The 26,130-nt window shown below is 44.2% G+C and overlaps 1 protein-coding gene across 1 annotated transcript in view; it reads left to right on the top strand.

Annotated features, from left to right (window-relative positions):
• The window catches only part of LOC136866141 (acyl-CoA Delta-9 desaturase), a 180,858-nt gene that overhangs the window by 115,668 nt on the left and 39,060 nt on the right, over positions 1 to 26,130 (top strand). The window contains exon 4 of the mRNA XM_067142843.2: positions 24,241 to 24,446. Coding sequence (XP_066998944.1) covers positions 24,241 to 24,446 — 206 coding nt within the window. The remainder of the gene's footprint in view (positions 1 to 24,240; positions 24,447 to 26,130) is intronic.

The following is a 26,130-nucleotide window of genomic DNA, read 5'->3' as shown; positions in this document are numbered from 1 at the left end:
AAGCGCTGGTCTTCTGATCCCAACTTGGCAGGTCCGATCCTGGCTCAGTCTGGTGGTATTTGAAGGGGCTCAAATTCATCAGTCTCGTGTCAGTAGATTTACTGGCACGTAAAGGAACTTAAGGAACGAGACTAAATTCTGGCACCTCGGCGTCTCCGAAGACCATAAACGTAGTTAGTGAGACCTAAAAATCAACATTATTATTATTATTATTATTATTTTGTCTGAATGAAATGGAATGGTGAATTTTTTCCTGAGGGTGATGAAGCGGGCCATCTCCTACAGGTTGGACTGCAGTTTACTGAAAAGGTGATTTGGACCACAGAATACAAAAAATAACAAAACATTTATAGATTCGGAAGTGATTTTGCTTTGACTAGGCCTTAAAATCGTTCCTCCTCCCATCTCTTCTTGGTATCGTAGTTTTACTGAAATTGGAAGACCTCTGCACTTAAGAAAGTAACACTGTGTTATTATCATCACCATCTTTGTCATATTCAAGCATCCGAAAACATGATTTCTCTGCATAAAGTAATAAATTATATTTCATTTGAAATTGCAAACAAACAAACAAACAAACTAACTAACTAACTCCATGGCTCTATAGCCCTAATGGACCTTGGCTTTCCAACTGAATATTTTCTAATCTGTTCTTCTAATATCACATACACACGCGCGCGCGCGCGCGCGCGTGCGCGCACGCATCAAAAGAGAATGGATGATTGAGGGAGGACATGGGGCCTACAAATACAACTCGACAACACCTTCGAAGTAGCAGTTCAAAAAAGATTCTTAAGATAATTTTAGCATCCTCTTTGTCTTATTTATGACCTTAAATTTAACTTCAAGCTTTCCAATCTGTCAAACACACAATTTCAAAATAAAAATTATAACACTATAACATACCTGAAAAAAAAATGAGTGTGTGTTTGACAGACTGGAAAGCCGTGAGTTACATTTAAATAAGTCGACACTGGAAAATATGGCTTCCTTCTTAACAAATTATTTATGACTCATGCATATTTAAATATATTTTCAGAACATTATTTATGCAAATGACGAAATCTAGTTTTATCGTTCACTCGTTTCCACCCTCTCATTGTCCGTCCTGTTGTTGGTTGGTTTCATTTGTACAACAATCCAGTTATGCCATTGTCCGTTCTGTTGTTGGTTGGTTTCATTTGTATAACAATCCAGTTATGCCATTGTTCTCTGAAGTATGTCAGAGATCGATCACACACCTTGCGTCATGGCTCAACAACTCCACATGACCGCTATTCTCAACATTGGAAACTATAAACCTATGAATATAGTACGTAGTTTCCATCATCATCATCATCATCATCATCATCATCATCATCATCATCATCATCATTATCAATATTAATTAGTAACGACAGAAACAACCGACGGAGGTATCAATAATTATGTTTTACTTTTGATGCAGTGACCACTTCTTCTCATTTGAGGAGTGTCTGTTTAAAGGGTGCTTTTTCCACTTCAAAAAATTAAACATTTTTTCGTCGACATTTATTACAGTAGTTGAATATTGTCGATTGCCATGAGCAATTCAGACCAGGAAGATGTAATTCCTTAAAATTTGTACCAAACCTGTTCATGGGTACGTTCAATGTGCCTTTTTTTTTTTTTTTACGTTTCTTGTGCTTTTCCCAGAACTTTCTTTAAGGTGAAAGAGCACAGTTTGATGGTGCTATTTGAAGTTCCAATCAGTCCCCGGGCATCTGACAAAACGGCAAGGCCTACCTATAGAACTTACGCATACATCCGCGATTTTGTCTTGCTACTACATGCTAGCGCTGCTGTTAGAATACAATACCTTTTCATAACTTACCGAGGACGTACACAGTTCTGGCTTCTTTATCACAAAACGATCCATCTTCAAAAATGTCACTGCTGGGCTGAGTGGCTCAGACGGTTAAGGCGCTGGCCTTCTGACCCCAACTTGGCAGGTTCGATCCTGGCTCAGTCCGGTGGTATTTGAAGGTGCTCAAATACGTCAGCCTCGTGTCAGTAGATTTACTGGCCCGTAAAAGAACTCCTGCGGGACTAAATTCCGGCACCTCGGCGTCTCTGAAAACCGTAAAAGAATAGTTAGTGGGACGTAAAACAAATAACATTAAAAAATGTCACTAATATGGCACAAAATGAACTAACGTGCAGCTCACAATCCCGTCAGAGTCTTCCCAACACTGCAAGTTAAATACAGCATATCTCTCGAGCACGGTACAACCCGACAATCGCTACCACGTGACATTTTTTTTCTTTTTTTCCAGAAACCGAGTTTATACAAAAGCTGACACGATGTTGTAAGCTTGCAACTGTTTCCGGCCGTGGCCCCCATTATCTCGGTGGTCACGTTCCGCCCCCCCTTAGAGAGTAATCCCTTTCTTATTGCCCTTCTCATATTTTGACATTTGTCAACACACGAATATATTACTAATACTGTATTGAGACTTCTACAGGGGAATATCCCCGCGCATCACAACGCTAAGTGGTTTCCTTCCATTTAAGTTCCTTCAAGCAGTGCAGGAATGGGGAATTATGTATCGCCTACTGAGCCTTGCTAGTAGATTCGTTGTCGCTACGTTAATTTAACATTTCGACCTAAGTTCTTAATTTGTTCATACCGTACGTAAAACAACGGCTAATCCTCGCTCTAGTTTCAGGAAATCTTCTGGGGGGAGGGTGTCTCCCCTACCCCCCCACCCCCGGCTATGCCAGTGCATCTTGTATTTGACAGCTGTTTATTTTACCTCATGCGTCCGAGTTAGCCCCGTTCCAGCCCTCAGTGAAGAATTAAAATACCTCGTCTGACTGAGAATGGAATCTAAGGCCTCCGCAGAAGAGGAAGAGAGGCTATACTCACATATTATTAAATTAGAAATACAGTCGTCTACCTCTGTGATATAGTGGTTAGTGTGATTAGCTGCCACCACTGAGGTCCGGGTTCGATTTCCACCACAACCAGCCTCGAAGTGCATTTCCCGCCCAGGCGAAATACCGGGATGGTACCTAACTTAAGCCATGGCCGTTTCCTCTCCTCTTCCTTTCCTACCCCTTCCAATCTTCCCTTCCCTAACAATGTTCTTGTTCAGCACAGCAGATGAGACCATCTGGTCGAAGTACTTGTCCTCCTCCCCAGTTGTATTCCGAACGAAATATCTGACGTTCCAGGACACAGCTTTTGAGGCGGTAAAGGTGGGATCCCTCGCTGAGTCCGGGGAAGAAACCAAACCTGGACTGCAAAATGACAAAAAGAATAGGAGAGGGATACAGTCGAACTTCGATATCTCGAAATGCTTGCGGAGGCTGGAAATACTTCGACATAAAAATTTCGAGGTATAGAAAAACATGTATACAAGGCCTTCTCCGGCCTCAGAAACACAAAGTCAGCCGTAGAGTTATTTATTTCCTAATTTTCGTTATCAGTGCTGCTATTTCCTTATACGCGTACAATTTCAATATTTTTTATATCTTTTTAAAAATCGGTGTCCGAGCTGAGTAGCTCGCACTGGCCTTCTGACGCCAACTTGACAGGTTCGATCGTGGCTCAGTCCGGTGGTGTTTGGAGGTGCTCAAATACGTGAGCCTCACGTCGACTGGCACATAAAATAACTCCTGTGGGACAAAATTCCGGAACCTCGGCGTCTCCGGAAAAGTAAAAGTAGTTATTGGACTTAAAGCAATTATTATTATTATTATTATTATTATTATTATTATTATTATTATTATTATTATTGAAATATCCTTTGAGGTAACCACAAATTTGAATAACAGAAGATTGAGTTATGGAAAATATAAAAAACACAGTGGGGGGAAAATATTCCTTCGAGAGTGGTGGTGGTGATTATTGTTTTCATGCTGTTGATGATGATGCTGATGATGATTGTTGTTGTTTACTTACAAGTTTTACAAGTTGTTTTACGTCCCACCGACACAGATAGGTCTTATGGCGACGATGGGACAAGGAAGGGCTGAGAGTGGGAAGGAAGCGTCCGTGGCCTTAAGTAAGGCGTCAAAATGGAAAACCACGGAAAACCATCTTCAGGGCTGCCGACAGTGAGGTTCGAACCCACTATCCCCCGAATACTGGATACTGGCCGCATTTAAGCGACTGCAGCTGTCGAGCTCGGTTGCTGTTGTTTAAAGGAGCCTAACAGCTAGGTCATTGGTCCCTAATGGCACGAGGTGCGGCGAAATGAAAATTAAAAACTTCAAAATGTATCCTCTGACTAGAATCTACAACGAACGATAATGAAAAAGTGATAGTGAAACATAAACAGTCAGTGGATCAAATTCGCAATGCCTTCACTAGTGGGATGATGCTTATTATCCAAATGGGTCCAAAATCCAGGTTACCGGCCCCCACAATGGTACTAATCACTAGCAAAGCAGAATCATGGTCTTCCTCCTGGAGTTGTACTAATCATAGGTAACGTAGACTCATGGCGTTTCTCGCATGGTAGTACTTTATTTTTTGCCTTTTTGCTTTACGTCGCACCGACACAGATAGGTCTTATGGCGACAATGGGACGGGAAAGGCCTAGGAATCGGAAGGAAGCGGCCGTGGCCTTAATTAAGGTACAGCCCCAGCATTTAGCTGGTGTGAAAATTGGAAACCACGGAAAACAATCTTCAGGGCTGCCGACAGTGGGGTTCGAACCTACTATCTCCCGGATGCGCATGGTAGTACTAATTACAGGTATTGTAGACCCATGGTACGTTACACATAACACACAGATGACACAAACCAATGGTTTTCGCACATAAGCGTACTACTCACAAGCAACGCAGATCTATGGAGTTTCGCACATAGTGGGAATAATCACAGACCACGTATACTCATGGTGTTGTTCACATAGTGGTATAAATCATAGCAATGTACATCCACGGTGTATCACACATTATGGCACCACCCACAGGCAACACAGATCTATGGTGGTTTTCATATAATGGTACTACTCCAATATTAACCCTCCCCGGTTGACACTAATCACAGACCGAGCTGGTAGTAGCTCCTTAGGTAGTAGTGATCGTTGCTCTAAAAGGGAGCACAACAAGGCACATGTAGTGGCACTAATGGCAAGTAACGTCGACCCGTGGCTTTCCTCACGTAATGGTACTAATCACAAGTAGTCTCATGGTTCTAATGTCATCATCGCTTAGTCACCCCTTTTAGTTGCTTCTTACGACATGCAGAGGATACCGTGGGTGTATTCTTTGTCGGCGTCCCCCACCCACAGCGGGTAGAAAGAGAGAGAAAGGATAAAGAAGGATGCGACACTTCGAAGTACAGAACAAAGAAAGGTAAGGGCCATGAACGGCGTGAGCATGAAAGACTCCCTAGGCATCCAATGCTCTAATACCGTCGAGGTCGGATAAAAAGAGTTGACCAAGGGAGGTCGGACAGGATAGCCTGGCACAAATAAGTTGAAGCAGTGCCAGGACTCAGCTATAGGCCCCGTGGTCGCAAACACACGCTCCCAAGTTGGGAGCCCCTGGGGCCCCTTCTAGTAGCCTCTTACGACAGGCAGAGGATACCATGGGTGTATTCTTCGTCTGCGTACCCTCCACACAGGACGTGTTTATAGTGTTGATTTTTCTTGCTAGTGGCTTTACGTCGCACCGACACAGATAGGTCTTTTGGTGACGATGGAATAGGAAAGGCCTAGGAGTTGGAAGGAAGCGGCCGTGGCCTTAATTAAGGTACAGCCCCAGCATTTGCCTGGTGTGAAAAAGGGAAACCACGGAAAACCATCTTCAGGGCTGCCGACAGTGGGATTCGAACCCACTATGCAAGCTTACAGCTGTGCGCCCCTAACCGCACGGCCAACTCGTCGGGTGATTATTGTTTGAAGAGGAAGTACAACTTGGCAACCCTCCTCTATTAACAATAAACAGGGGGAACAATGGTAGGGGTTCGACACTTCGATAAATGAAGGTATCGACCAAAGAAAGGCATGAAAATTAAAGACTCCCTAGGTTTCGCAAAAATAATACCGCCGGGATCGGAAAACGACAAGAGTTGACCAAGGAAGGTAGGACAGGATAGATGAAAGTGAGCAGCCTGGCACAATAAAGTGGAAGCAATGCCAGAACTACGATAAGGGCCCCATGATCGCCAAACCATGCTCCTAAGTTAAGACCCCCTGGGGCCCCTTTTAGTCGTCTCTTACAACAGGCAGGGGATGCCGTGGGTGTTATTCTACCACTACCATCCTTCGAGATATCGAAAATTTGATTTACAGAAGTTTGTCTGTAGATCTTCCGCATTTCCTCCCTAATTTAGCGGACAATTGTACCTTAAGTCACATATAGCATCAGTTTTTTGGGTCAAAAAAGGACCTTACCAAAATACGAGTCCCTTGAGAACATAAATGCAATGTCGGCTCGTGTCGTCGTTATACTGTATGTGGGCAACAATAACAACAAGAGCTAGTCGTATAAAGGAACGCGCAACCTATCTGATTTCGTCGTATTATGGAGTTAACATTGTACACTACTCGTAAGCGATGTTGGTTAAACTACGTAGTAACAAAAGAAATAGACGATCTGAGTGAGAATAAACCAAGGCCAGGGTCAAGTTCATAGTGCAAAGGAACATTATGTATTACCTCACGTATGGGATAGTTTGTCACCGGTGAATGGCGTTGAAGCTGAATTGCCTTTCTCTGACAAAATAGAACAAACGAAACTGGGCCTTGAAGTGTCTAAACCGGAACATCGAAAGACGTCAAGAATTCTGGGAGAAAGCACATCTGGTAGAGGAAGGTTCTACTCTGTGACCTTCGGACAATTAAACAAGATCTCTGTGGCCTACTTGACTGGAAGCGAAAAGGGTAACTACTTTCCTAAATGCAGTTAAAAGCTGCCAAAGAAAACTGTCAGCTTTTATAGATGAGCACTTGTTCAAAGTGGTGGCGGTAATTTTTGTCTTAAGGGGAAGTAGAACCTGATAATCACGTCCGGCTCCTTGACTAAATGGGCACCATTTTTAATTTCTCTTTAACACGGACCCGTTGGCTTTGTTCTGGATGTACTGCAGCCTGGAGGCTAATTGTACAAATGGGCAGATTACTGGCGTTCGGTTAAAAGGGCCCCAAGTTCGGGCCAGGTATTTTAACTGTCTATACTTACTACCTTTCAATCGGTAACCGAGTGTTAGTGTACGTCTCAGTACATTTGTCTTTATCTGCATACAACATATCAAACTACCAACCACCCCAGAAACACGTCTTAATGAACACTCCCCTGAGCATGGGGTGGCGTCAGGACGAACATCCGGTCGAAAAACAGGGGCAAATCCATATCAAGTGCCGACCCCAGTATTTAGAGAAGAGAAGACAACTTTATAACCACCCCTTCTTAACTCTGATCAGAAGAACGTATAGGCCTAATCGAGTTTTGACCCGTCGAACAATTAAGGTATCGGCAAAAGGAATGGAAATACCACGAAGGGCACGAAAATAAACCTTTCCTTCGGCCTCGTGAGCCTAGTATTTTTGAGGTTGGAGGAGAGCAAAAACTGGCAAATGGAGTCCGGATAGAAAAGATGAACGTGAAGCGGCTGGCACAAGTAAGTGGAATCAATGCCAGACTCACCTAGAGGGTCTGTGGTCGTCAAGCCACTGTTTTTCTATTTGAAGGGCCGTGTAGGTTTGCCCTTACATGCACGTCTTACGATAGATATGTTTTTAGAAGACGGGAGAGCCATCGCCGATTCTTTGGCTGTTCCCCCTCTTAGTAGGCCCTTACGGCATGGAGGGGGTCCTTTGACTCCATCCACATCGAAAGGAAATTGAGTGTATTCACAATAGAATGATAATTCTCATGAATTGTGAGAAAATGAAAGGCATTCTAGATCTCGTAAATATAACAAAAAACAAAGCAAACCCCATAGCGCTACACCTGGAGGGCCTTGGCCTACCAAGCGACCGCTGCTCGTGTCGTGCGGTCAGCACAGCGAATCCTCCCGGCCGTTATTCTTGGCTTTCTAGACCGGGGCCGCCATCTCACAGTCAGATAGCTTCTCAGTTGTAATCATATAGGCTGAGTGGACCTTGAACCAGTCCTCAGATCTAGGTGAAATTTCCTGACTTGGCCGGAGATGGAACCCAGGGCCTCCACGGATGAGGAAGGCACGCTACCCCCACACCGCGGGGCCGACCTTAAATTTATTATTATTATTATTATTATTATTATTATTATTATTATTATTATTATTATTTATTCGTTATTCCCAACTAAGGAGCGCGACTGAACTTTTTTAGCCGATATTGTTGTCTTTTTCTTCTCCCAAAATCTCTTCATCTTCTCGCTGTGGCTTTTATTGCGATCTTCTGACGCGGTTTTGTTGGTGGGAGTGCTGCATGATGTTTACAGCGGTGATGGTCGACTAATTTTCTGGACTTAGATCTGTCTAACACAATGTCATTTGTGATGCGTACTTCCCGAAGATCTTTTCCAACTTCGCTCAGCTAGTTGTTTTACTTTCATTGACAGGGCTAGGTTCATAATTCTTTTGATCAATCTCTGATTACTCATTCTGAAAATATCATTTGTATTATTAATTATTAAACTAGCAGTTTCTCGCTGGCTCCACCCGCAATGTACAAAGTATGGTGTTGTTCGTTACTATCCTCACGCATGTATTTAAAAGTTTCGAGTTAATGAAATACAGCACATGATCTGCTTTGGTAATAGAATGTAATATTATGTTAACAAAACACTTGAAAATACATCACACAAATAAATTGAATTAAACGTTCCTTGGAACAACACTAGGCGCCGAACTGTTAAAAACCGAGCTCGATAGCTGCAGTCGCTTAAGTGCGGTCAGTATCCAGTGTTCGGGAGATAGTAGGTTCGAACCCCACTGTCGGCAGCCCTGAAGATGGTTTTCCGTGGTTTCTCATTTTAACACCAGACAAATGCTGGGGCTGTACCTTAATTAAGGCCACGGTCGCTTCCTTCCCACTCCTAGCCCTTCCCTGTCCCATCGTCGCCATAAGACCTATCTGTGTCGGCGCGACGTAAAACAACTAGCAAAAAAGAACTGTTAAAATGTCCTTCAAAGATCTTCGTCGTGGAGACAAATGTACTCATAACATTTCTCAGAATCTACCAATTTAAGTAGTTATTACCTGAAAAGAAAGCGCTTGATCCACTGAGTGTTTTTAGACCAAAACAAACTGCGTACCTCAATTAGAACGAAAGATATGATTGCTTCAATGAGAAAACTGTTGAAGAAATGAGACGTCAAATTGAATGTGCACTCATAACTTTCCTCAGAATCCACCAATTTGAATAGTTAAGAGTTTAAATGAAAGAGCTTGATCCACTGAGTGTTCTTAGGCCAAAACGAACTCCTTAACTCAATCAAAACCAAAGATATGTTTGCTTCAAAGAGAAAAAATTGAAAATCAAATAATTTGAAGAAGGCGGAAGTTAAGTGATTTATAGTACGTGATGACAAATCTGTGCATGAATACCTTTCAGTTAAAAAAAAGATTGAAGGAAATCGACCGGATAGAATGGCCGGACTGACTGACTTTAGTTTTCATATTTTTTTTAAATATATAGATTATTATTAACCACCGTGTGGTGTAGTGATAACGTGCCTGTCTCTTGTTCCAAGGCCCTAAATTTTTTTCCCGGCAAACTTAAGGATTTTAATTCTGGACTAAGGAATAGAACGGCGTTCCCTTGATTCGAGATTTTATCAAGCTCTTAGTTACAGGACAAAAGCGTACAGTGAGAAGATGACGCTACTGTCCAAGTATACATAGGCGAATACTGGTTTTCATGGTAACAGTGGTGTCTGAAAATTGATAACGCTAATTCCAGACAGACCCCCAGCCCATCGTAGTTATGTACATAGGCGAATACTGGTTTTCACGGTAACAGTGGTGTCTGAAAATTGATAACGCTAATTCCAGACAGATCCCCAGCCCATAGTAGTTATGTTAAAAGAGTTCCCAGATCCCACAAGGCTAACACCACCGGATCCGAAAGAAAGCAAGAGTTCTATCTATTTCTAGTTTTCATTCCCCTCCCTGAAGGGGAGGGGCGGGCCACCCTGAAGGTAACGCCTTCACTCTGGCCAGGAGTTTCGGCCGGATGGAGAAGGAGTGATGGTATGGGGAGGAGGGTAGTTTGATGTATGGAGTTAGAAGGTGTGTGCGAATGGTATTTTATTATCGGGGATGTGTGCAAGGATTATATATAATGGGAAAGGAAGGTGGGTAAAGGAAGGGCTTTTCGTTGTGAGGGAGGGCATATATATGTATTTTTTGTGGGGGAGGGCATATATATATTGTATTTATTTATTTTTTTGTACATTGATATTTAAATACGGTTTACAGTTTGACAGTACTTGGGATATTAACATAAATTAATGAGTTTTATCTTTAAAGTCATGTATGAAGTTCCAAAGTTTAACACAGTACTGATTAGAAATTTTCCGTTGATTCCTTCGCCATGATGATCTCTTCTGAAGATAGAGGGCCAATATGTGAAGAGTAACATTAATTTCGTGATGCACTCACAAGACGACATTTAACAGGATGTAAGTGGATTCAGTGATTAAAAATATTGGGGAGGATACGATGCTAGGATGTGGATGCAGGAGCTGAGGGGGCTGGGGATGTGTTTAGACAAGGGTTTCTAACGGAGTAAAGTGGAAGTGCGAATTTAGGCCGGAATGGGTGGTAAGAAAATGAAGATTGAATGTTTCGTTTGCTGTGGCTTATACGTGAGTGAGGACTAAGGGACGGTTGTAGGGATGGATATTTAGTAATGAAATGGTGACAAAACGAATTAGATCCTCTACTGTAGGTACTTGGAAGAGGGAACGGCTAGGTGACGTAGGTGGATCAATGGTTCTGATAGGGGCTATGAGTTCTGGTTGATTTCGAGGTGGTGCAGGGCGGCGACGGCAACGGCGAGAATACACTGGGCGATTACCTCCACAGGTATGGCAATGCGGGGGTTGATGCGTGTTGGGGCACCGGGGTGTAAAGTGATCTTGATTGCAATGTCCACATTTAGGAGTCTTGGCGATGCACTGAATGGTGATATGATTATTGTAGATGAGACAGCGCTCACACCGGGTGCCTTGTGGTGGTGGGGCACGAGATGGTTCCACTTTATGGTGGTGCCTATGTATAGAGACCCCGCTGGCCAAAATACGGTCGACAGCTTCGAGCGATGGCAGAAGAATTCTCACCATATAGGTGGGACCCGTGGAGTTCTTGTTTCTGAATGCCTTCTTGACTTGGATGCCTTCCGCGTGAAGTTCGGAGATTATTGTTTCTTCCGTAATTGAGGGGTCAACACCTCGTATTACACAGCTGAGAAGGCGGTAGCGTGGTGGGGACGGGGGAGTTTTGATGGGTTGAGGAGAGAGGAGTTGAAAAGGGGTAGTTAATCCAAGTTGATGAGCTCCTATTGCAGTGGTGAGTTGAGTGGCCGCGATGTCCCCATTAACTTGAATGATGACTCCAGTTGTTGTTCGTCGGATGTCCGCTATATCCTCACGGCGCATATTAAATCTGAGCAGGGTGGAGAAAATAGCGCTGGGAGACTGGAACTTGGGGGCAGGATTTGAGAGTAGAAATGAATGCGTTCCTGAGGGGGTAGGTTGAAGCAAACGGGAATAAACGATGGGACGTTTTGTACCGGATATGGATGAAAGATCGAGTGTAGAGGGGGTAGTGTTGGTGGGTGGAAAATTGGCAGAAATGGGCTGATTGGTGGCGGCCATGGACTGCGGAGGCGCACTTGTATTGTCTGTCGATGGTGCAGGGTTCGGGTTCAGAGCAAGGCGTCGTGGGGCCTCCTCTTTCTCCGGAGCAGACTGTGGAGGAAACCTCTTAAACTGGAAGTGAACTGTAGTGTTGTCCCCCAGCGAAGCTGTTGTCGTGGGAAGAAATCTGGCCTGGTAGTCAAGGGCGGCAAAACTAGACAGTACGGCTGAGTGGTAAGCTGCTGCAGCTGTTTGACTGAAGTCAGTGACGGTGGTGGTAGTGGCTGTCGTGGTCGTTGCTGTAGAGGTAGCTGGACGACAAGGTTGATAGCGATGCATAACGAAGAGTGGTGTTACGGTCGTCTGAGGAAGTGCAGTACGACTGACGATGAGCTCGCCCTGAGGTGATACCTCTCGAAATTTCTTCTGTCCACCTAGTCAGAACACTTTTTTAACAGGGAATGCCCTGCGTGCCTGAGTTACGGTGTAGAAAGACCGTTGGACGGCGAAGGATGAACAAGAGTTGACCGTGGAATGTAAGATAGGAAAGGTGAATGCGAGGAGACTGCGACATGTAAGTGGAAGAAATGTTCAAAGTAATACGATATCTCAGTAAAATGTGATAGATTTCTGTCACTGTCTAGAAAATTGGTACAAACATTCCTATTCCATTTGGTTTGGGTTAAAGGAGTAACAGTTTTGTCGACAATCCTGAGCAAGACGTAAGCCAGCACACTGGGCTCAATCGTCGTTGAGCCTCCAAATAACCCTTATTGTGACAAACTTGAGGGGTGAGATACTGACCCGCAGCACGTGTCACATAAAAAGAAAATTCGTTGATATAGCTCATGCAATACTGAACCTTAGATGACAGAACACTTCTCATTTCATAGCGGTTTTTCTAGGCGCAACGACGAAATGTCACACATTATACCATTTCCTGGGCTTAACGAACGAGGTGTGTCATGGAATCCAAAACGGGTTGGTCGTGTTGAAACTCTGGATGCCGCTCGATTTCCAAACTGATACTACGTTTGGTGTGATCAGAAACTGGACGGATGCTTATGTGACCTGGGCTAATAAATAAAAATAAATGAACTAGCAGATTACTTCAGCATATTTCTGACTCAGTGAAGTCTTGAAGGGAGAAGCAAAGCATCACAGGTTGATCCTCAGAAAATAAAGATACTGAAATACTGTATATGAGAGGATAAAATGCTAGAATCTATCATTAGTATTTAGATATTAATACAGTGACAGACTGAAGGGTAGCACGTTGAATATCTAAATCTGTAGGCAGCGTAAAGTAGACATTTGTAGATTCGAGCTCCGTCGGTATCCAGCTGGCCATTCTTGCTCTGTACTTAATATCTCTTCAGTTTGTGTTATATGACTAATCAGCCAACGAGCTGGAATTCTGAAAAGAATTCGACACTGGAAAATTATAGAACATCTTTTCTTACTGTTTAATTGAAAAATATTTACAGTATTCTCCTCGATTTCCTTCTACAGTATAGTACAGAAACAAGCCTATCGTGCAAGAACCAATTAGGACCTTGGTCTTATAGAGCGATTGCTGCCCACCCAAATAGCCTGCATACCGGAGTTTCACACGATCAGCTTGACGACGTCCTCAGTTGTACTGGTTAACTTTCTCTCATATCAGGCAGCTCCTCAACTGGTCTAGTCCCTTGTCGAGAATTAAACTCGAGTCCTGTGCCTCTGGGTAAGAGGCAGGCACGCTTCGCCCAAATAACGTTACTGGCTATCTTTATGATAAACCTTTCAACTATCAAATTTATTTTGTTGTAATGTTGCAGTTGTATTAATTATCTTCAGGTTAGTTAAACTAATGGTCTATGAAGTTCTCATTATCAAACTAAAATTACCGATTTATTTTGTTATAATGTTTCAGTTGTATTAATTATCTTCAGCTTAGTTAAACTAATGGTCTATGAAGTTCTCATTATCAAACTAAAATTACCAATTTATTTTGTTGCAATGTTTCAGTTGTATTCTTCAGGTTAGTTAAACTAATGGTCTGTGAAATTCTCATTATCAAACTAAAATTACCAATTTATTTTGTTATAATGTTTCAGTTGTATTAATTATCTTCAGGTTAGTTAAACTAATGGTCTATGAAGTTCTCATTATCAAACTAAAATTACCGCATTAAACGCTTATCTACACTGACTGACAGAGCAAATGCAACACCAAGAAGGAGTGGTCAGAACTTTATGCCAATTGCAGGGTAGACTGACGTCACTGAGGTATGCTCATGATGTGAAATGCGCCGCTATGCTGCGCACGTAGCGAACGATAAATGGGACACGGCGTTGGCGAATGGCCCACTTCGTACCGTGATTTCTCAGCCGACAGTCATTGTAGAACGTGTTGTCGTGTGCCACAGGACACGTGTATAGCTAAGAATGGCAGGCCGCCATCAACGGAGGCATTTCCAGCAGACAGACGACTTTACGAGGGGTATGGTGATCGGGCTGAGAAGGGCAGGTTGGTCGCTTCGTCAAATCGCAGCCGATACCCATAGGGATGTGTCCACGGTGCAGCGCCTGTGGCGAAGATGGTTGGCGCAGGGACATGTGGCACGTGCGAGGGGTCCAGGCGCAGCCCGAGTGACGTCAGCACGCGAGGATCGGCGCATCCGCCGCCAAGCGGTGGCAGCCCCGCACGCCACGTCAACCGCCATTCTTCGGCATGTGCAAGACACCCTGGCTGTTCCAATATCGACCAGAACAATTTCCCGTCGATTGATTGAAGGAGGCCTGCACTCCCGGCGTCCGCTCAGAAGACTACCATTGACTCCACAGCATAGACGTGCACGCCTGGCATGGTGCCGGGCTAGAGCGACTTGGATGAGGGAATGGCGGAACGTCGTGTTCTCCGATGAGTCACGCTTCTGTTCTGTCAGTGATAGTCACCGCAGACGAGTGTGGCGTCGGCGTGGAGAAAGGTCAAATCCGGCAGTAACTGTGGAACGCCCTACCGCTAGACAACGCGGCATCATGTTTTGGGGCGCTATTGCGTATGATTCCACGTCACCTCTAGTGCGTATTCAAGGCACGTTAAATGCCCACCGCTACGTGCAGCATGTGCTGCGGCCGGTGGCACTCTCGTACCTTCAGGGGCTGCCCAATGCTCTGTTTCAACAGGATAATGCCCGCCCACACACTGCTCGCATCTCCAACAGGCTCTACGAGGTGTACAGATGCTTCCGTGGCCAGCGTACTCTCCGGATCTCTCACGAATCGAACACGTGTGGGATCTCATTGGACGCCGTTTGCAAACTCTGCCCCAGCCTCGTACGGACGACCAACTGTGGCAAATGGTTGACAGAGAATGGAGAACCATCCCTCAGGACACCATCCGCACTCTTATTGACTCTGTACCTCGACGTGTTTCTGCGTGCATCGCCGCTCGCGGTGGTCCTACATCCTACTGAGTCGATGCCGTGCGCATTGTGTAACCTGCATATCGGTTTGAAATAAACATCAATTATTCGTCCGTGCCGTCTCTGTTTTTTCTCCAACTTTCATCCCTTTCGAACCACTCCTTCTTGGTGTTGCATTTGCTCTGTCAGTCAATGTAATAATGAAAGAGGATATCGTGGGTTTACGAATCGCTCTTTTGAATTTTTGACATTTTCATACTACCAAACTACTCTCCCGTTCTATTCTTATGTCGTACGAGGTCATTTGGTTACTGAATTTTTTAATTTTATTTTCTTGCTGAGTATCGATAGAGAGAAATTTCTTTCAGTTAAAATACATCAAGTAACGTAGTGTTTTGAACCACACTTAATAGTGATATACGTGGTGTTTGCAGTGAAAAGTAAATGGTAAAATACACTGAGTTTACACTAAGTCAATTTTATCGTTTTTCTTGAACTATGTATGTCAAGTAAAACACTTAAAATTATGTCAGTGACATATTTTGGCAGAACTGTCAGTTAAACTTGGTTAGCAACGAAAAGTATATCTTCAGCTACACAGCGCTATTCTAGATACTCCAACAAACCCGTTCTATAAATTTAAAGACAAATATTCTGGTCCACCTCTGTGGTGTAGTGGTTAGTGTGATTAGCAGCCACCCCCCCCCCCCCCGGAGACCCGGGTTAGATTCCCAGCTCTGCCACGAAATTTGACAAGTGGTACGAGGGCTGGAACGGGGTCCACTCAGCCTCGCTAGGTCAGCTGAGTAGCGGTGGGTTCGATTCTCACCTCAGCCATCCTGGAACTGTTTTTCCGTGGTTTCCCAATTCTCCTACAGGCAAATTCCGGGATAGTACCTAACTTAAGGCCACGGCCGCTTCCTTCCCTCTTTCTTGCCTAAATGTCTATCACCTCCGATCTTACCATCCCCCCACCAAGGCTCCTGTTCAGCATAGCAGGTTAGGCCGTCTGGGCGAGGTACTGGTCATCCTCCCCAGTTGTATCCCCTGACCCAGAGTCTGAAGCTCCAGGACACTGCCCTCGAGGCGGTAGAGGTGGGATGCCTCGCTGAGTCAGAGGGAAATACCGAACCTGGAGGTTAAACAGATAAAGAAGAAGAAGAATATTCTTATTCTGAGTGTAGATCTTGACAATGAAAATACCGGGCCAGTTGGCCGTCCGGTTAGGGGCGCACAGCTATGACTCTCATCCGGGAGATAGTGGGCTCGAATCCCACTGTCGGCAGCCCTGAAGATGGTTTCCCGTGGTTTCCCATTTTCAAAACAGGCAAATGCTAGCTAGGGCTGTACCTTAATTAAGACCACGAACGCTTCCTTCCCACTCCTAGGCCTTTCTGTGTCAGTGCGACGTAAAGCATATTGTAAAAACTTTCAAGGGCCGGTGACCTTCGATGTTAGGCCCCTTAAAACAACAAGCAACAAGCAAAAACTTTCAAACCTCTTTTACTCGAATGTAAGATGTACTTAATGGGTTTTGCCTGCAAACACACGACATAGACGATATTTTAATCAGATGAATGATATATGTAATGCATGTCTCCACACGAAATTATTCTTTCTTCCATGAGTTTTACTCACCAAGGACAGTGTATTGACAGATCATTAGTGACATTGCCATAAGGAAGGCTTGGATCATTATTTTGTTAATTATAATTCAAGCATTAATAACAATGTTATTGGTTTTGCGTTCCAAAAACTATTTTTACTTTTTCACGTGACAACGATTAATACTTCCGAACCTTAGTGCAAGTGTTTACTCAGTGTTCATATTCAGGAAGTAAAGATCTCATTCGAATGGTTGAGCTACAGATTGACAGGAACTGTGGTACGTCAGAGAAAACGAGACTTCGATGGTCCTCAGTTAAATACACAGGGTACGGGTGGGAGAGCGGTTGCTGAAAAAAAATGTGAAGATATTGAGGAACCTGAGCCTCCGTGGCTCAGACGGCAGCGCGTCGGCCGCTCACCGCTGGATACCGTGGTTCAAATCCCGGTACTTCCATGTGAGATTTGTGCTGGACAAAGCGGAGGCGAGACGGATTTTACTCCGGGTACTCCGGTTTTCCCTGTCATCTTTCATCCCAGCAACACTCTCCATTATCATTTCATCGCATTTATCAGTCATTAATAATCACTTTGAGAGTGGCGACGCCATTGTAATAACAGCCTATTATGGTTCATTCATTACATCCCTGACCCGGTCAAAGACTGGACAACCAGGTTGTAGGTTTTCATTTTCATTGAGGTACCTATACAGAGGGGTCGGAAACAACGTGAACCGGGTATATCAACGTTAGAGGGTTGGTCATCCTGATAACTAATTTGAAAGCAATACTTGGATATCTCGCACCGTTGTCATTTTATAAGCTGTTGAATTTAGCCAATCACATCGTTTCGCAGGCGAATTCAAATGGGCTTTGCGCGGCAGTGTTGTGAAATCTGAATGCGACTTAAGAAGGGCTTTGGAGCCACACCGAGAAATCAGCATCAAACACAAACAGAACGTTCGTTTCAGCCCGTGTCACCGTAGCACACGTACTGTGTTCAAACCCCTCCCCTGGAGGAGTTTTATTCTCATGCCGGTCTTAAGTCACGTACAGATCTAGCAACACTGCCTCACATCTGAATTCGCCCGCGAAGCGACCTGATTGGCTAATGGAATGGAATGAATGAAGCCCCTATTTAGTGGCGAGGATAGGAGCTATGCCGGCTGCCGAAGCCTGTCGTATTCCTCTGGAGCAATCATTATTGACTGACAGATGAAATGAAATGATATTGGAGAGGGTTGCTGGAATGAAAGATGACAGGGTGAACTGGAGTTCACGAAGGAAAATCTGCTCCGCCTCCGCTTTTTCCAGCAAAACTATCTCACATAGAGTGACCGGGATTTGAAGCAGGGAATCCAGCGGTGAGACACGGCATGCTGCCGTCTTAGCCGCGGAGAAAATCAGGAACATATTCTCCACCGGCTTCTTAGGCCCTGCGTAGATTCGAAAGAGCCCACTTCCCATCTACATACTGCTGTGCGGCCAGAGCTTAAGTACACGTTCGTTACCTGACAAGCATTCCTCTAAAGCCTTTCCCTATCTTTCACGATGTGAATGAGAGGTTAAGTTTGAGAGGTGCAATGAATTATTAGTGCCCTATTTTAAGGGGAATGAACAGCTAGGTCGTCTACACCATAACTGGTTTTTAAAAATTGCGTATACTTCCTTTAATGATAACGTCTATTAAAACGTCGCAATGAATATGGTACCTAATGAGGAAACTGTGAGTGATCTTGCATATGTAGTAACTTGTTATAATGTCAAATATCCGATCGACCCTTTATTGCATAATTAGTTCACCTAATGTCCAGTACATTAGGTTGAGAGATGGAATCTCACAAAACAACACGTGCTAGGAATATTCAATTCACCTTAACGTTTCGTTGTTGGCCATCAATTACTCCGTAACGAAGCGTAGCGTCAGACATAAATTGGCGGTATTAATATGGCACGCAGTCACGATATTAGCTGTGTGCTGCTCATTCTATTAACGAATATGCTTATCTGACGTACGGAAGATCTACCTGGTCCTTTCCGGGAGAAGATTTATTACGCTTTGTCATCTGGTAGAACACAGTATACCGCGCTCGATAGCTGCAGTCGCTTAAGTGCGGTCAGTATCCAGTATTCGGGAGATAGTAGGTTCGAACCCCACTGTCGACAGCCCTGAAGATGGTTTTCCGTGGTTTCCCATTTTCACACCAGGCAAATGCTGGGGCTGTACCTTAATTAAGGCCACGGCCGCTTCCTTCCCACTCCTAGCCCTTCCCTGTCCCATCGTCGCCATAAGACCTATCTGTGTCGGCGCGACGTAAAACAACTAGCAAGAAAAGAACACAGTATTTTAAGACTCGTTCTTCTTCTATTGGTGAACTAGAGGACCCTGCCTCTTGTACATTCGCCCAGGGCCAATGTCAACCTAGTTGCCTTCTATTGTCTTTTTATTTGCAGTGTGGATGTTGAGAGGCCGTGTTATTCCTGCAGTCGTCGTTGTCTTTCTATAACGCTTCTCCCATGCTAAAGAGATTTTTTTCGTTGGTTGTTTGCCGAAGAGTTTTAATCATCCTTGTTACGATTAGCATTTCCTCCTTTTCTTTTTCAAAAATTGTTATTACTTTCACGCATACATCTACAAAGTACAAAGCAAAGCAAAGTCTTCTCCGTACAGGCCATGAAGCCCCTTGGAGGGGTGGAAGGTAAAGGCTTCCACTATCCTTAACCTCGGCACTTGATGGGGTAGAGTGGTTAGCTCTACGCCCGGCCGCCTTTGCCCCCAGGAATTAACCTGGTACTCATTTTTGAGTGTAGGCTGAGTGAACCTCAGGGCCATAAGCTCCTCCGGAAGTGGAAATCTCATTTCTTAAGTTTTACGACTTCCTGACGGGGATTCGAACCCCTGTCCTTCCGGGCAAACCGAGTACGCCTTTACCGCCTCGGCCAGGCAGCCCCTACAAAGTACAAAAGAAACAGTAATTCTTGTTTAACAGATTTGTAATCACAAACTACAACAACTGTAACGAATACAAAATGAGATCTCTGTAAAGGATGTAGGGATATCTCTGATGTCTGTTTTACTTGTGCAAGGAGCTCTCAGTCCACCTCTGTGGTGTAGTGGTTAGCGTGATTAGCTGCCACCCCCGGAGGTCCGGGTTCGATTCCCGGCTCTGCCATGAAATTTTAAAACTGGTACGAGGGCTGGAACGGGGTCCACTCAGCCTCGGGAGGTCAACTGAGTCGAGGTGGGTTCCATTCCCACCTCAGCCATCCTCGACGTGGTTTTCCGTGGTTTCCCACTTCTCCTCCAGGCGAATGCCGGGATGGTACCTAACTTAAGGCCCCGGCCGCTTCCTTCCCTCTTCCTTGCCTATCCCATCCGATCTTCCCATCCCTCCACAAGTCCCCTGTTCAGCATAGCAGGTGAGGCCGCCTGGGCGAGGTACTCGTCATTCTTCCCAGTTGTATCCCACGACCAAGAGTCTGAAGCTCCAGGACACTGCCCTTGAGGCGGTAGAGGTGGGATCCCTCGCTGAGTCCGAGGGAAAAACCGAACCTGGAAGGTAAACAGATGATGATGATGATGATGAAGTGTCTTCTTTCAAATATTTGGGAACCATCTTGGATGACCAATGTAACTCCAAACGGGAGATAATATCTAGAATTGAGCAGGCCAGGAAACAATACATTGCCATGAAGAAATTCTTTGGGAGGTCAGATCTCAGTCTCCAACTACGAATTCGTATGATCCGCTGCTATAAATTTTCTGTTCTCTTATATGGTTGTGAAAGCTGGACTCTGAATCCAATCATAGAAAAACGTATTGATGACTTCGAAATGTTCCTGTATCGTCGTCTCTTGCGAATATCCTGGATAATGAAAATCTCAAATGCCGAGGTCCTTCGTCTGATGAAAAAGCAAAAAGAACTACTGTTCACCAAATCATAAAAAACGTATTGATGACTTCGAAATGTTCCTGTATCGCCGTCTCTTGCGGATATCCTGGGTAATGAAAATCTCAAATGCCGAGGTCCTTCGTCTGATGAAAAAGCAAAAAGAACTACTGCTCACCATAAAACATAGGTAAACACAATACCTATCAGTTATTACAGCTTATTATCGGAAAAATACAGGAAAAGAGATCTGTTGGGAGAAGAAGAAATTCATGGCTGAAAGACCTTCGAAGATGGCACTGCCGTACTTCAGAAGTGGCATTCCATTCTGCGCTGTCAAGATCAGAGCTAGTTACGTGGATCGCCAACCTCCACTCGGAGAAGGCGTCGTAAGAAGAAGTTATTGTATCATGAATATTACATAACTATTGTATTTAAAATTCAATTGCTCTTCGGGAAGTTGAAAAGTGTAAGAAACGAAATTTCTACTTCTGGAGCGACACATGGTCCTGAGGTTTTTAGTCTGGACCAAAAATGAGTACCAGGTCAATTCTTGGAAGCAAAGGCGACCCGTGATAGGAAAAGTACGAGAAATGGGCTGGATTACAGTTACGGAGATGGCTATTTTCAGTGTGTTTGTAATGTTTATGCTCACTACTTTCACTGTTAATTCCATTCAAATAGAACATTATTATTTACCCTAACAGTGTTTAAAAGCACAAGTAAATAAATGAAACATGTAATGGGTTGGCACTTTAAAACTGGCAACGCTACTGTGGACGTGAAACGATACGGAATTACTTACAGTCACTTCTACCACATGTAAAGGTAATCGCCCTCTGTAGGGAACCACGCCGCGCCGCGCGGAACAAGCTTGTGGAACATTCCACGGGCCATTTTCCGTGACTTCGCCCATACAGCACACCTAACCGCGCCGCGTCTCTCCAGTTGGGGAAGTGCAGCTCACACAGATGAGTTCCAGTTCCGAGGAGGACTTATTATTTGCGGTTGCGCTACTTGTAAATGAGGAAGAAGAAAAACGCGAAAGAAAAGTTTGGGTCCACAACATTTATGAGAAAAGGGAAACGTACGGAGTGTTTCGCCATGTATTTCCTCATCTACTAAAGGACAGAAGTAAATTTTCCCACTACTTTCGTATGTCCCAAGAAAAATTCTATTAACTATTTAACCTAGTTAAGCCGTGTGTACCGAGCTCGATAGCTGCAGTCGCTTAAGTGCGGCCAGTATCCAGTGTTCGGGAGATAGTAGGTTCGAACCCCACTGTCGGCAGCCCTGAAAATGGTTTTCCGTGGTTTCCCGTTTTCACACCAGACAAATGCTGGGGCTGTACCTTAATTAAGGCCACGGCCGCTTCCTTCCCACTCCTAGCCCTTTCCTGTTCCATCGTCGCCATAAGACCTATCTGTATCGGTGCGACGTAAAGCAACTAGCAAATAAGAAAAGGCGTGTGTAGCGAGAGAAAATACCACCTTTCTCCGAGAAAGGCGTAGAGTGCACAATACCACTAACCGCGTGAAGGTACGAGCGTGCTGGCACTAATCGAGGACTCACGAGGACTGCCGAAACGGCACGAAACCACATTCTTTCCGTTATTCCTTCCTTCTACACTCGCCCACACAAGCGCGCCGAAAGGAAAAAGTTTCGTTCCAGAAACCTGGGGGCTTCTGGCGCGGAAATTCCACAAGCTTGTTCCGCGCGGCGCGGGGCGGCGCGGCTCCCTGCAGTGGGCGTTAAGCCATTTCATTTCACAAGAAGCAGACCACGGAAATTTCTTCTCGGCCGCGCTGCGCTGCGCGGCGCGGTATAGTGGGCGATTACCTTTACTCTACTGCAGGGCCTCTAAGGGTGCATGTACCGGTGTATTGCATGGCGCAAGGTGATAAAGACGACTTCACTTGATTGACCAGAGTGCAGAATTCCCACCTCTCGATTTCGAGTAATAGCTCTGATCTCTCTTCTCCTACGCCTGTCTCTCGCTCCGCCCGTCCCCCCTTCTTCACTCGTTCTGCAGCTCTCCACCATCCCAGCCGAGTTGAGTCGAGCTTAGTCGAGTCGCACCGAGACAAAACGCTGATCCAAACCGAGCCGAGTCGGACCGATGCACGGTCCACAGAACCTCTGCGTCTCGGTTTGCACGCGTGAGATTTTGGGCGTTTGAGAGGCCCTGTTCTACTGTATGTCTGACCTACCTCACTGTAAATGGAATCGCCCACCTGTTGAAACGCGACAATGTTGAGGCGAGAAGAAGCCAACCTTGTGTGAATTTCTGTTCGAAACTGTTGTGTGTTGCGTATTCACCACGTTTACGAAACAGGAACGGCGATGTTGGCTGAAAATTCAATGTGCCCTTGGCCGCACAACAAGACAATGTCATGAACTTCTTCGTGAAGCATATGGTGGAACGGTGTTACCTCACAGAACAGTGGCGAGGTGGGCTAGAGCTTGCAGTGATGGTCGTGAAAGCGTGATGGACATGGCTCGGCCGGATCACGCTAGTGTCAGTGCGCTATCAAACGAGTCGGGAGTTAAGTCACGAGACGGGATTATCGCACACGACTCTGCTGCGTATACTAAAGAAGCGCCTGATAATGCGAAAAATTGCAAATCGGTGGGTTCCCCATGAGTCAACGGAAGTAGGCCTACAGCAATGATTACGGTACGACACCGCTCAATCTGATTTGGAGAGATGACTTCTTTCGCCATATTATGGCGTTTGATGAGACGTGGCTTCTGGATTGTTTTCCACTTCCCATGAGTATCCAATGGAATCATAGCTCTCACTTTTGTGAACTCGTTGCTTGAGTGAACACATTAACAGACTTTCCTATAAATTATCACCTCCTTGTACTAATCGAATAATGTATAGCTCAAATTACACTGTCTCTTTCTTTACTGAAATACTTAATGTCTTAAAATTGTGTTCAGCTGACTTCACGTGATATCGTAACAGACAGGCAAACATGAAACTCAACCTATTTAGTACTTTCGAACGCCAGGTTTGGGTTAACAAAATAAGGAGTAGAAATTTCTAATATTACAGATTAAGAAAAATTGTTTACATATAGATAATTAAACTTACAGAAACTAAACGTGGCACAATGTTCCTTTGCGCTTTAATTGTCGCAGTAACACGAATTTTATCGAAATTACTGATTCTTACGTACTTTTCGTCAGTGTCGTTCTCGAGCAACATACCCTAATTTCTGTACATAATGCAATTAAATGTTTGTCAACGCATCAGAGCATTCAGAGAGTCCATTGGATGTATACAATATTCTTTGAAAATTTAGGTGATTGCCAATTAAAGTATTAAAAAATAATTATTGCTGTAGTAATGTAGGTGAATCAATTTAAAATGTTCCATGGAAATTTTCGATAAATTATATAATTTCTTAAAAGGGCAGTATGATATGTTTCTTGAAACCTCACAACTAAATCTGATAACCCTCTCGAAAAACTACATTGTCCTTGAAGCTATTTCTTACTTAAATTCATACTTTTGTTTAAAAAATGTGTTGCCCAATAAATATCCCATTTCTTTCTTTCCAGAACTGTCTCTACATCTGGGTACGTGACCACAGGCAGCATCACAAGTACAGTGACACGGACGCAGACCCACACAACGCAACACGTGGATTCTTCTTCTCCCATATTGGTTGGCTCATGTGCCGTAAACATCCCGATGTAAAGAAAATGGGACGCTACGTCGACCTGTCAGATTTGGAGGCTGATCCCATAGTCATGTTCCAGAAGAAGTAAGTCGTCCAGCCACATTTATAAAAGTTTAAAGCGTATAAATGTTGAATGTTAACACGTCCAGTAAAGCAAAGTTATCTACGTACAGGCCATGAAGGCCCTTAGAGAGGTGGAAGGTAAAGGCGTCCACTATCCGTAACCTCGGCACTTGATGGGGTAGAGTGGTTAGCTCTACGCTCGGCCGCCTTTGCCCTCAGGAATTAACCTGCTGCTCATTTTTGGTTCAGGCTGAGTGAACCTCAGGGCCATGTGCACCTCCGGAAGTGAAAACCTCGTTTCTTAAATTTTACGGCTTCCCGACGGGGATTCGAACCCACGTCCTTCCGGGCGGACCGAGCACGCCTTTACCACCTGGGCCAGGCAGCCCCTAACACGTCCAGTACTCTGTTTAATTCTGTTTTAAAGAAATGTTGGCAATCCTTCTTGGAGTGCTGTGATCAACTGAAGAATTTTGAAATTGCGAAAGTGAAGCTACACTTTTGATGTACGGATCTCATAGATGACAACGTAAAATTATTCTTCAGTTGCTTGGTTTCCTTTCCCTCATACGCTGCATGATTGCAAAATGCAGACGTTTCTGTTATCCCCGTCCAATTATGTTGTCAAGGTTAATTAGTTTGTGAGTCATAATGGAAAAGGAAGTACATGGCATCCCATTCATTTTCATCAACTTGTTATTTCCGATTGTATCTTCCTATGATCTTGAAAACAAGCGATAACAGAATGTAAGCAGTAATTAAGAGGGGGCTAATATTAGAAAATAATATCTTTCATAATAAAATACGTTCAATGACTAGCAGTCGTCTCAGTTTAGAAATACATTCATACAATATTTTATTTGAAGTGCATTTTTGAAAGGAAGTGCGAGCTGGACCTTATAAAAGCAAGATTTTAAACGAATTGAAACCTTCAAAATGTGGATTTGGAGAACAATGTTAAAAATGGGTGGACAACAAGCCTAAAATCCTCACTGCGACCGAGAATCGATACCGGGCCCTCTGATATGAAGGCTGCTAGAGTGACTGTTGAGCCAAGGAGCTCAGAGCCCTAGAAAATGCTGAAGATGAATCTTATCATCCTTTCTTTAATTTTTATCCAGAATAGGCACAACGACTGTGACTTAGGCCTAGAGGTTAGGGTGGCATTTATTTGTTTTCAATTCCAGTTCTGCCCTGAATTTAAGTCCCTAGAAGGAACTGGAAAAACGTGTTCTCGGTCTCAGGTATAACTCCACTGAGAACAAGAGTGTGTTAAAATTTTACTCTCAATTATCCTAAACTAGTTTTCATACTATCTCACCTCAACTCCAGGCGAATATCGGAAATATACGTAAAATGTATATCACGGTGGTTCATTGTAAACCCTACATCAATTTCGAATACATACACTAGAACAAGTATTCCAAAAATAGCTACAATACATTACACCCAAGTTATTGAAACGGATAGATATGTTAACATAATACAATAGGCCTGACACCTGGAATCGGAACCCCTATAATTACAAGTTTATGAGGAATTTTCTCTTGCTACAACTACCGATATTTTGACCTTTATTCCTTCCTTCCATTAATGGCGGGCAGGAGTCAGTCAGGCTTAGGTCAGATTTAGGGCTTTATGGTCTCAAGGCTCCATATATCACCGTTCTCCCTTACCAGTGTCAAGGAACGCCTAGCCACAAGCT

Source organism: Anabrus simplex, chromosome 3 (genome assembly GCF_040414725.1).
Source record: "Anabrus simplex isolate iqAnaSimp1 chromosome 3, ASM4041472v1, whole genome shotgun sequence".
Lineage (NCBI taxonomy): Eukaryota > Metazoa > Arthropoda > Insecta > Orthoptera > Tettigoniidae > Anabrus > Anabrus simplex.
This window is presented reverse-complemented; position numbering and strand designations above follow the sequence as displayed.